The 12,416-nt window shown below is 47.9% G+C and overlaps 1 protein-coding gene across 3 annotated transcripts in view; it reads left to right on the top strand.

Annotated features, from left to right (window-relative positions):
* Window positions 1-12,416, top strand: part of LOC146173540 (uncharacterized) — a 60,888-nt gene that overhangs the window by 28,601 nt on the left and 19,871 nt on the right. For all 3 annotated transcript variants that reach the window (XR_014701897.1, XM_084583742.1, XM_084583741.1), the window contains exons 16-24: window positions 1,117-1,272; window positions 1,855-2,117; window positions 2,664-2,785; window positions 3,411-3,509; window positions 4,320-4,448; window positions 4,589-4,781; window positions 5,349-5,544; window positions 10,592-10,777; window positions 10,911-11,141. Coding sequence is in view for 2 of the 3 variants with exons in the window: in XM_084583742.1 (XP_084439868.1) it covers window positions 1,117-1,272; window positions 1,855-2,117; window positions 2,664-2,785; window positions 3,411-3,509; window positions 4,320-4,448; window positions 4,589-4,781; window positions 5,349-5,544; window positions 10,592-10,777; window positions 10,911-11,141 (1,575 nt within the window). In the remaining variant the exon portion in view is untranslated. The remainder of the gene's footprint in view (window positions 1-1,116; window positions 1,273-1,854; window positions 2,118-2,663; window positions 2,786-3,410; window positions 3,510-4,319; window positions 4,449-4,588; window positions 4,782-5,348; window positions 5,545-10,591; window positions 10,778-10,910; window positions 11,142-12,416) is intronic.

Genomic DNA, 12,416 nt, shown 5'->3' with positions numbered 1-12,416 from the left:
TCATCGGGTATGGGAAGACTTTGGCTATCAATATATGTAATTAAAAGCCACGAAATGCAATGAGAAAGTTCATTAAAGCTGCGTAAGAAATTCACTAATTATGCTCTGGACTTTGTTAGATAACTTTTGATCTAATACCACCAGCTCAATTATAACTACATTTTTGAAATCAGGAGAGAAAACCACATCTGTGTGCAAAGTTTCGTGAGATTCTAGCCATAACTAAGAAAGTTAGTTTTAAGACCCTCGTCTCCCCTTAAGACTTCAAGGGGAGACCAATCACCCGGAAGCTTTTCTGTTTGTTATTCATACTTCAGCTTAGGTGACACAGGCCTATAGAAATCTGAAATGAAAAGGTAATTTGAATCCTGCCTACATGGCGTATGGTATATGGCGAGTAAAAAAGAAAGAAAGCCCCGATCAAAAGATAGGTGTGATGAAGTCGAATAGTGGCATCATAAAGTAAGCTCTTGCATAGGGGCCAAAATATTGTTTCATATTTCTGTAAAGTGCAGCTTACGCAGTTTAATAAATTTTTTAAAAATTGTTTTGGGCTAGCATTGTAGACATAATTGCCAACTAAAGCTGCAACGGCTTTCAGACAGGGCACAGTGCCTGATGAGTGGCATACTATATATATGCCTGCAGTCGCAGTACATTCCCAATGCAGAAACGCTTGCTTCAAGGGAGAATGCCAATGCCTCTGAAAGCAAAGATCCTAGAGTGTTGGTGCCTTACCAACATGCAGCAAGGTTGTGGGTGAAGGCAGCCGAAATTTTCAAACTTACAATCCGTGATGTCGTCTCTGAGCTTCTCTGCGCTTCTTCAGCGATGTAAGAAAAAGCCTGAGCTTTTTTTGTTCATCGCTTCAATTGCTAGAGCAAAAATTCTCCGCACACTCTGCTTACAGGTTGCATAGATGCAAACCATGGGGAAAAAAATGATTGAGTCACTCTTTATGTCAGCACTGTTTTTCTTTTTCATCTTACATTTTGAAATGCTTGGCACATTTCCGCAGGAGGCTACTTCAGTGCAGGAGCATGCATGTGTGTTGTGCCCCCTGTTTGTTCTTCTTGAGTAACCTGCTGGTTTGTGGTGGCGATCTTTCCTTCCCAGGAGGAAGTGGCTGAGAAGACTGCACCCGGCATCCACCATCGGGCTGCCATGGAGGCCCTGTTCCTGGACCACTGTGCGCGGCAGCTTCAGAGCTTCCAGCCCCAATTGGGGCTCTCTCTGTCCAAGTTCTCACTGCCACACAAAGACGCGCTGACGGTCAGTTTCACTGTTTGAACCTTCTGGTGACCTGTAGGTCCCAAAAAGAGCATTGTGCCTCTGACAGACACAGTGAGGCAGGCACTATAGGAGTAAACCAGGAAACATACATTTTTCGTGCAGTTGTGTACGAAATTATATGGGATGTATAATTATACGGGATGTATACAGGATGTATACGGGATGTATGCAACAAAAGTTTGTCCTCATAAATTGGGGGACTTCGAGTGCACTGTTTACATGATGGCATGTTTTGTTGCTGCAACTGCCTTTTAGGAGCGTATCGGAGAAATAATGAAAGGTTTCTGGTGGCAAGCCATGGTAGATGTTGGTTCTCTTCAGTCATCACAGCAATAACTCTATAAACGCAATAGAAATTAGTAGTGTAATGATGGCATCTTTATTAGCATTGTCTGTGGTGGATGGAAGAGGGTGAAATGTGTTTCGAGGGGAACTTTGTTGTGGATAGCTGGGGTTGTTTGGCAGGGCCGAAATATTTCAGAGAAGAGAAAACAAGAAGTGGCTTATAATGCTCACGTGCCTTCTAGTCAGTGAGTCTTATTGCTTGCCATTCTTGTACAGAAATTGGAGCTGTGCCTCCTGCGGCACCAGCGAGATGGTGTTGCCATGACGGTGGGGGCTTCATCTCAGCTGCACCACGTAGACGTCTCGGCACCGTACGTGAGCCCTCTGTTGTGCTTCCGTGGCTACCGGCTCAACCCCAACTTCCTCAAGCAGCAGGGCCAGTCGCTCGACAGCACCGCCTATGTACACAAGATGAACAGTCGCGTCCACTTGTGCCGTTATGAACTGGACGGGACGTGCTACGACGAGCGATGCAGCGGGTAGGCATCGGCACATGTCTGTTTGACAGTGTATGTGTATGGGTATGCAGGAAAACCGTTAATGTGACGTCAGTTAATTTGAAGCCTTGGGCGATTCGGGGGAGCTCAGCAGTCCCGTAATTTTTAATGGAAATAGTACTGGATAGTTCAAGCTGGCTGCTTACGCAGGTTGACCTAGTGTGCATTTAGCAATGCGATGCCTAAGTGGTATCGTGAACTTAGTGTGCGTCATACATGCCACCTTTGCCTGAGTCTGTCAACATACTTATTGTCCGGTGCACCCTGTTCACAGTGACGCTGGCGCAGAGCCCTGTTTTGTGCACACTGCTTACCATACCTACCTCCTCGATGAGAAATACATCGCGTCGGTCACAGGTGGACCGCGCACACTTTTTGCCTCTAACCTAATGTGTTCTATCTCGGCACTGCAATCACGCAGACACACGAGCATGTGTGTGACTTCATTGATCAAAAACTTGGAAGTATCAGAGGGCAGTTTTGTCACAATTCACATGCCCTTGTGCATCACGTTTTGCACTTTCACAGCCAGCACGAGAAGGACTATAAGTGCACTCCGGATGAAGTTCTGCTGGACCTGGCCTTGTACTCGCCCCCACTTCTGAAGATATCCCCTTCCGACTCTCCCCAGCAGTGGAAGCAAAAGGCTGGTAGGTGGCTGTTTGCGCTGTCCCGTCGCTTGGCTGGTGTTCGGACCTTCTCAGCTGGGATCATTAGGCATGGTAACTTAAGTAAAAAAAATGTTGACTAAAAACTAGTCAACTGTTAAATATGTTGAAAAGAACTTGAATATGGTTGTTATTAGATTCATATTCGTAATTTTTCAAATGTGTAAGAATTACCAGATACTATACAAAAAATGTTTGAATTCACCGCACTGACTCCGGACTATTTTCGACCACCTGGGGTGGTCTTTGACATAATGTGGTAGATTATGACTGTATTCTGAAGAGCATGTACAGTCGCCCAAATCTTTAACTGGTGCGCGTGAGGGCGGCCTTTTCTATCCTCTTACACCTTGGGGCAAATATAACTTGTGATTGTGATTAAGCAAAGGTTCGGTGAGCTGTCAGTTATGCTTGGATTTTTCGCAGGTTAGTTCCTCTGCAACGCTCAAAATCACAGAAAATGTGGCTACCGTGCACGCCAGTTAGAGATTTGGGCGTCTGTACATACAACCTGAAACTAAAGACGAAAGTGCTAGTACACCTAATTTGCATTTGGCCTATCCACGCCAATCGTGCTGTCAATATTTTTGACACTTGTTTGCTGCAGAGATTTATGTGGCCAGCATGAAGCGGAAACACAAGGGCCTCGACACCCAAGCCCTGTGCAAGCTCATCATCACAGACGTCAACAGGAGTCTGGACAAAGGTGAAATGGGGAACGATGTCGTAGGTTGTGGATGTTTCCACAAGAACTGAGGCTTTTAAAGAGGCACTAGCCATGCTTTTGTCTCGAAAGCGGACAAAGAACAAGCTTTCAGGAATCCTATAAACAGCGTGAGGCTTCTTACACTAGGGCTGCGGTGTATGCCATTTGGTTGCCTATAATATACTCGGAGTTGTGACTGTACGAGGACTGCACTTAGTTAGCTAGGGCTAACATGTACAAGTAGTTTCACACAGGGCGGTGTTCTAAGGACACTGTGGCAGGTTTGAAGGCTCGTTAGCACAGCAAAGAGGATTTATTGAGTGCTAATTACACTTTAATAAAGGTGGCAGTGGCGACGGCCTGATGACAGTCCCTTTGGGGAGCCGGTCAAACGCGCATTCTGCTTTGTGGTCGCTTCTAGCTAAGAGAAGATACATCAGCGTGGGCGCTGCAGCCTGCTATGCTCCTCGCCGAAATGAGAGCCGGAGCTGCTTCCCAAAGGGTTTCCCATCTGTCAAAGATGGCGCCCGCCTGTGGCCATGTTGAAGTGACTAGGCCTAGCCATGTGTACATAGGGAAAAGGGGATCTAAAGATCCCTCCATACTTGATGACATGACAGAAACATAAGAACTGTTATGGGTGAACCTTAGCGAATATCCGTTAGACATCCATTTGATGTCCGTTTAGCTGCTGCCGATGCTTCATTTGAAGTAAATTGTCTTCGTGGTGATGGCAGGCAGTTTTTTTCTGAGCTCTTAGAGTTGCGCTGCAATTTGGCCAAAGCATGATGTTTTGCTGGAACGTTCCAGTGGCTCCACATTACACGGTCCTCCAGAGGAGAGGCTGGTGCCTGCAGCAGTCTCAACAGGCTGGTGCCACCCCAACTTTGAAATCTCTTGAAGCACAAGACAAGTCAACGTCATTGGTCACCAAGAAAGGTAGAGTTGTTTGGCTAGTGCTTTTTGTTTCTAAACCTCGGTGAGGCTAATACGAAGAAAGTTTAATAGTTACCAAGGCCAAGAATGATGGTCATGAGAGTGAAGGAAGGGCACCTCTCGCTCTTGTGCCCTGTCTGCAGACTGGCGCCTGCTGCTGCAGCAGCGGAGGTCACAGGTGGACGATCCGGAGGTGCTGGACCTGGAGCAGGACGTCCGGTACTTTGACTCCGCAGAGCTGGGCACAGCCTCCCTGGAGCAGTTGCTGCATGAGCAGCCGCACAACGTGGAGCTGTGGCTGCGGCTTGCCTACCGACACCTGTATGGACAACTCAGGTGGGCGGGGTTACCGCAGGGTCCTGCTACATTCACGTCCTTCTGCGGCAGCATAGCAGCATCTGTGTACTTTGCCATGTCAGTGCATGTTGAAGAACTCCAGGAGGTCTCAATTGTATGGAGCCCTCCACTGTGGCTTCCTTTTTAGCGCGAGCCACTTTAGGATGTTAAGCCCCATAACCGAACCAAAGCGTCATTGGAGCAGTAATTCTGCATCTACCGGTATCTTCACACTGCAGCGTCATAAGTCCGTGTGACATGTCTAAGTGCTGGGTAGTTGCCACAGTGTGTGAAGTCATGAGATGTGGCTGTGCTGGCAATTGCGCTGGTCGCGCGGCACAATAAGCTATGCTTGATCATGTGCAGGTGTGTCCGAACGTGCTGATGCGTGTTCAGTCAGTGCCCATTCAGAGGCACTTTTGTGCTGTTTGAGTATCCTTCTCTATGCACTGCCCCTCATTCTTGCTCATTGGTCTGCCATTTTATTTGCTTCTTTCTGCTTGTCTCCCACCCCAAGCTGAAGGGGCTCTTGTAACCCTGTGCTCAGTGTGCATATACGTTTTACAGCGACGGCGGTGATCCGGAGTTGCGGCTGGACCATGCGCTGAACGTGTTCTCGCAAGCGCTGGAGAACAACCGGGGCAGTCCCGAGGTGTGGCGTCACTACCTGGGGTGGTACGCGGCGCACCCGCAGTGCTCCGACCTGGACTACCTGTGCCACAAGGCCCTGGACTACTGCTGCCACAACTCGGTCTGGTGGAAGGTGGGTTAAGCAGTGCTGATGCTGTCTTGTCCTATATATGTTCTATATATGTTGCCCTATATACAGTTGAATCCCGCCACAACGAATACCGCCACAACGAAATTTCCGCGACAACGAATAATTTTTTATTCCCCGCGAGTATCCTATAAGAATTAATGGCCTAAATTTCTCTGCACAACGAACCATTTTTGCAGAGCGTTTCCGCTTCAACGAAATTTTCGCGTTCAAAATCGAAACCGAAACTAGTTTTATTGGCGAGAAGTCCAAGTCAAATCCAAAGCCACATTAAGCATGAAATCACGTGATTGCAGTTCCGCCATTTTGGCTTTGTGTCGTGGTCGCGTTGTTCACTCGCTGCCTTTCTCTTCGACAACGACGAGTTTTCATCCACAGGACACGATGGCAACGCAAGTGAAAAAACGCAAAACTCTTTCCCTTGAGCAAAAAGCTCAAATAATCGCCCAAGCAGAAAGCGGAAGGAAGAAAGCGGCAATTGCTGAAGACTTCGGAATTCCTGCAAGTTCGCTGTCAACGATTCTAGGCAATAAGGACAGCGTGAGAATGGCACTTGCTTCAGGCACATCCTCGAAGCACAAAAAGGTGACGCGGCCCCTCCATGAAGAGTTGGACAAAGCAGTGCATGTGTGGCTTGTGGAAGCACGAGCCAGCAACGTCCCCCTGTCCGGAAGCATCGTCCGGCAGAAAGCCTTGAACTATGCATGCCTACTTGGCATTGATGATTTTAAAGCCAGCATTGGCTGGCTAAACCGTTTCAAGGCCTGCCATAACATCGTTGGAAAAGTGTTGTGCGGCGAGTCAATGTCAGCAGACGTGGACGGAGCAGCTGCTTGGAAGGCGAGTAACATGGCCGGAATTTTAAGCAACTTCGTGCCTGCAGACATTTACAACGCCGACGAGACCGGGCTATTCTACGAGATGTTGCCGGCTAGGACGCTCGACTTCAAGGGGCAGCGCTGTCACGGCGGCAAACACAGCAAAAAACGCATCACAGTGCTGCTTTGCACAAACATGGATGGCTCGGACAAGCGTCCGCCGTTAGTCATAGGCAAAAGTGCCAAGCCGCGCTGTTTTAAGGGAACTCGTAGCCTACCTGTGCAGTACAAGGCGAACAACAAGTCATGGATGACCCGCGCTATTTTCACCGAGTGGATGATGGCATTCGACCGCGACATGAAGCGGCAGGGCCATAAAGTTTGCTTGCTTTTGAACAATTGTTCAGCGCATCACTCCGACGAAGTCAAGCTCACTAACACGGAGCTGAGGTTTTTCCCTCCCAATTGCACGTCTGTCTTACAGCCTCTCGATCAGGGCGTGATTCTTAGCCTGAAGCGCGCTTACCGCGGGAGGTTAATTCAGCGGCTGCTTTTTAACACTGAAACCGGCCGAGACACGAAGGTGGACTTGTACGTGGCACTGCAGATTATGTCTGCTGCCTGGAGCACACTGGGGCGCTCAGTAATTGTGAACTGTTTCAGGCACGCCGGATTTGCCGAAGGTCAACCCGTACACTCTGCTGGCCTAACACCAGGCGTTACAGACGACGACGAAGAGGCGTCACCGGCTCCGGGGATCGCGGCCGCCTGGAAAACGCTGGGAGAAATAGGAACCGTGCCGCCTAATCTCGAGCTCGACGAATACATCGGCGCTGACGCTTGTGTTGTTGTTCACGAAGATGTGAGTGATGAGCAGATCATAAAAGCTGCCCGGAATGATAAGGACTCTTCCGATGAAGAAGACGACGACGTACAGGAAGCGCCGGCTGCGGCAACCGCCGTACAGGTGATGGACGCTTTTGATGTCATCAGGAATTTCGTTGCTGTCCGAGACGACGATGTTGCAATGGGTTTGCTGACCGAGTGCGAAAATCGCGTGACGGCGTTGCTCGCCGTGAAGCGTAAGCAAACCAAGCTTACAGATTTTTGGCATTAAACGCCTTTGCTGCTGCTTGGGCAATTCTTTCTGCGTTTCACGTCAAATTTTTGCGATAACGAAGTTCCGCGAGAACGAATTTTTTTTCGTGCACCGTGAATTTCGTTATAGCGGGATTCAACTGTATGTCCTATATACGTGGGTGTTTCTGCATGTTCCTCGCGGTCGTGGAGCTCCTGCGTGGCCCTTTTGGGGGCCAAACTTGGAGCGCTCCCTCGTTTGACTGGCTGGAAGGGTCATCATTCTGTTCGGCTAGAGATTGCCACCGTCCCTGTGTTCAGGGCCCTGTGTTGTAGCATTGGGGGACGCAGAGTTCATGTCGTTGTGTTTCGGAAACATTCAGTACCACTAGAAAGGCGTGGAGCTTTTTGTCTAAATTTGCCTTTTCTGGATGTAAAATGAAGTTTTAAACCCAGATACATTGAACCCGGAGGGGATCGCAATACAGTTTGATGCGAACATTGGTAATACTGTATATAAAGATTGCTATATCTAAGCCTCTCTATAATCTACAAGCAAGGATGCAGTGGACTCCACAGTTGTGACGTGCTTCATGCAGTGACATACCGCCTGCTGGCATGCTAGCAACGCACCTTTTGCCAGGCCTTGCTAGGCATAACCTTATTCACATAGCAGCTGCAGCAGCCGGCGTATTAGAACTACAGTCGAACCCGGATATATCGAACTCGAAGGGGATCACGAAATAGTTCGATATATCGATAATTCGATATACAAAAATCGGCTAGTGACGGCACTTACGTTGCCAAAAAACGGTACCGTATTTGTCGTGTAAGTAACCCACTCGCATAATGAACCCACCCTGCACTTTTGCACAGAGAATTTGAAAAAAAAAAAAAAAAAAAAGCGTTAAGGCCAGCTTGCTCACATGCAAGCGATTGAGCAATCTCAGCGACGAGCGGCAGCGACAGAGCGAAAAATTTCAAACTCCCTCTCGCTGCTCGAGCCACGCCGGCAGCTCTAAACTAGGTTTCTGTGCTGCCGCAGCAGAAATCGTGAGCGTTTTCCCTGCATGTCGGTGGCGCGCGTCACTCCGTTTCGGTCGTCTCATCCCCAGCTCATTGCTTGGCAGCGTGCCAAGATGCTGCGCATACGTCGGGGCGCGTTTATCTTGATAGTTCCTGCGGTGGTGGGGAGCGAACTTGGCAGAGTGCCCGTGATGGCTTGATTGCACATACAAGCCTGGTTCGATTTATCACGCCGCGCTTGGGGCGGGCGTCATGATCGCAGCAGCCGACCGCCTGCTTTCGTTGACTCATACATGCAAGGATAAACGACTCCCGCAAAAAAAAAAAAAAAAAGAAAAACCTGTCGCTTTTTAATGTCCGCAGGCACCATAATAGCCACCTCAGTTGCTGCGCGCGTAGAGTTCGCAACACACGCTGGAGAAAGCGTCGACGCCTGTCTGAAAACGGGCTGAGCTGGCTTGGCGCATGCGCAGCGCTGTAGGAGAGAGATAGCTTGGCAAAAGGATGGGCACACCCACGCACATGGCTTGCAAACGTCATGTGTTGGTGCGCGGAAAACGATAACTGCAGATGCGCGCGCCTTTGGGGAATGGGCGCGGCGCTGCCCAGACCAGCCGTCGCCGAACTGTCCCCTCTCATTCCGCACGTGGCTTGAAAACGGCACGCGGCAAATGGCCAAGGGTGATGCGATCGTCTTTGGGGAAGGCACACTTTCCAGTGCGTGGTGCGGAGTTCGATATATCGAACGACCGGTGAAATTAAGTTCGATATATGATGCGGCTTTCCTATACTCTTACATGGGATTTTCAAGGGGATATTCCGTGAGTTCGATATAACCAAAATTCGATATATCCGGGTTCGACTGTAGTTAGAGCCTGTCATAAAATTCTTATCCTGTTATAGGTACAATATAAATAAAACAAACAGAAGAGACGTTCATTAATTAAGGTGCAATTGGTTTCCACTACCCCTTTGGCTGTGAATTGAGTGAAGTATTCCAGGTGAGAGCAGCTGGCAGGGTTGAGCTTGTTAGGTTGGCTTCATCGTATGGTAGCGATTCGAAGGCAGAAAACGAGCAGCAGGCCTGCAAAAACCCAAGATGAATCGAAGGCATATTTCTAACATATTAAACCAGCATAAGACACAGAAACACAAGAAGAGAAGCACACGGTAACAGCTGCACACGGTCAGGACTTGGGAGTCTGGATGAACGCCTTTTTGATTACAACTGCGCAGTGACAAGCATGCATTCGGCCAGTCTACGGCTTAAGTTTTGTTGACGTGACATAGTTGTAGACAAACTCCACTCTTGTACCTTTGTGTTCACTGCCGAAAAATAAAGATGTTTTTGCTGAGATGTTTTCCGCGGAAGTTGATGCATCGGAGAGCTCGTTTTTGGATGCGAACAGCAGCAATGATGACTCGGAAGACGAATTCAGCGCTGCAGGCTTTAGCACTGACAGCGAAACTATGTAAAACTGATCTGTAACGTCGACAGCCAGGCCCCAATAAGTTTCATTTTGCCTCCAAAGAGTTCCACTTTTGCTGTGCGCTGATCGAAAGAGATCACTGTTTTGAAAGTCACAACTATTACCTGCAGGGTGACGTCTTTTGGGCAGTATTACATGCTGCCGGCAGCGCAGGGAGTCGTGTTTTCCGCTAGAGGACAGCCAGGGTTGACCTCGGTGTAATCTACCTTGACTACTGTTTTCTTTCCTAAATCAGCGAATACTGTACACAGAAAGCTAGAATTTGCTGCAATGTTGCATTGGTCCCTGTTGTAATAAATATAATGGAATTTTTTTATTTGTGTCAAAAAACTTTAATGCTTTTGTGTGCTTGTTCTTTTTTAGCTACAATTTTTTGCTGATAGTTTTTTTTCATCACTTACTCAATAAATATGTTCGTTGTCGCTAATACCAATGTGAAGAGCAATTTCTCCTCTACAGCTTGATACTAGACACTCCTGTACCAAGCAAGTTTTGATTAAAGGAAAGAGAGTATTAATGACACCACCCAAAAACTACCCCTTTTCCCGCGGACAGGAAAGTATTGAGATGTTTTTGCCGAGTATATTATTGCCACATGTTATACCACTGTTCCCTGTGCAGTGTGTGACCCTGGTGGAGTCGCTGCGCTCCAAAGGCCAGCTGTGCCAGCAGCAGCTGTACCACCTGACCCAGGGCTTGTCGGGGGGAAGGCAGCCAGACTCGCACTGCATCCTCGAGGTGGTCCTCTACTGGACTCAGCTGTGCACCATTGCGGGGAACATGCCGCTGGCCTACCTCATCCTCAAAGTAAGCTGAGAAATGGCCTAATAAATTGCCCCAGCTCCAAACAGTGTTTAGTGTCCACAAACCGTGGAAGTTCCGTGAGCATCCGTCTAACTTACTGACCTGACTTATGCGTTATGGTTTGGATGTGCCACAGACGTCTGTCAAGTCTGTCGTCGGGTTCGAGCATTTCGTGGACTCCGAGGCTGCTCCGGATGAGCTGATGGACACGACAACGCGTGACATACTCCAGTGTGCCAATATGCTACTGTCTCCCAACGACCTGTGCTTCCTGTGGCTGTGCTACCTCCACTTTGTCGAGTTCCGGTCGCTGCCGGCGACTCTGTTCTGCATCGAGCAAGGGTCCGTGGGACGACTCTGTTGCTCGGTAAGGAGAGGTCCTACTCACACTGACCAGTACATTTGAAAGCATTACCAAGCGTGTAAACTGAGCGGATTTTCTCTCGCGTGGGAGATGCCCGCACGTTTGCTGTGCCAGATTGAGCTGATGAATGCGAGCGGCTGATGCAAGCATTGTTGGGCATGCTTTGTGCATGTTCTTTGTTTTTTTTTCTTTTATACCCTGATTCTTGCTTGTGTGGGAACGGCTCCCTTCTTGACTGTTCACCAGATTACATTTCGGCCTGTATGAGTTGCACTGCACATGCCAATAAGTATGTGTAGTTGAAACAAAATTAGTGTGCAATTAAGCTGTGCTCATGACCGCAATGCATTGTTCCTCTGCAGCATGGACATATAGTGCATTATTAAAGCCTGCCTCGTTACTTGCAAAATATCTAAACAGAAATTGGAATTCTTAGCACTAGAGTCTTTGATGCCTTTATTTTGCTGAAGGGAGTGAGGCATTGAAATGCTGATTTCTCTGGGTATGTGAATAGAGTGGGCTCTTGTTGAAATAAAGTCTGATTGGAAGGGAAGGTTTATTTTTTATATCCAATATCTTTCTTTAAAGTGTGCACTCATATTCCCACAAACAAATCTGATTTTGATGCATGCGCCCGTAAACAAGCCTGCTAATAAACCTAAGCAAAGGGACAATGCAAATGTGCAAAAACTCGCATTTTCTGATTTAGAGCTTGATGTAAACATGTAAAACCTTTCTTTTCATTTCTGGTTGGAGAAGGAAAATAAACATGCAATTGGTGATGAAGCCTCGCGTACAGCATATTTATTTAAAAACACGATGCATTCTTTGCTTGGTGGCAATTGATGGTGTTCGAGAGAACAAAATTCAATATCAGCTAATTCGGCTATTGGTACTCCTGGCCATTTGGCAGTACTTAAGCTGTTTAGATCTCGCTCTTGACTTTCACGTTTTTTGTGATCATTACTATAGTCAAATCTCATTAAACTCTCGTTTGTACGAGCATCGGTTCAAAAAATATTTCAGAATAACAAACCTTTAAAAATCCCCGGCGGTTTTTCTATACATCTTATGCAGAAATGTTTCAGTTGAACGAATTTAGACGCAGTGAAACTTTCACTTTTAACGAACTGAATCGGTACACCCAGGCTCAATTTTGCAATTACTTCAACGAAGTTTTACGCTGTGCAGCGCTGGTGTAGCCGATGCTCGCCTCGTGAAAACTGCCCCTGCAGCGGTGGCAGCGAAGCATCGCTGTCACTTAGTGTCGCCGATTAC

The sequence above is a fragment of the Amblyomma maculatum genome, chromosome 11 (assembly GCF_055883805.1).
Source record: "Amblyomma maculatum isolate TAMU_Amacu chromosome 11, ASM5588380v1, whole genome shotgun sequence".
NCBI lineage: Eukaryota > Metazoa > Arthropoda > Arachnida > Ixodida > Ixodidae > Amblyomma > Amblyomma maculatum.
This window is presented reverse-complemented; position numbering and strand designations above follow the sequence as displayed.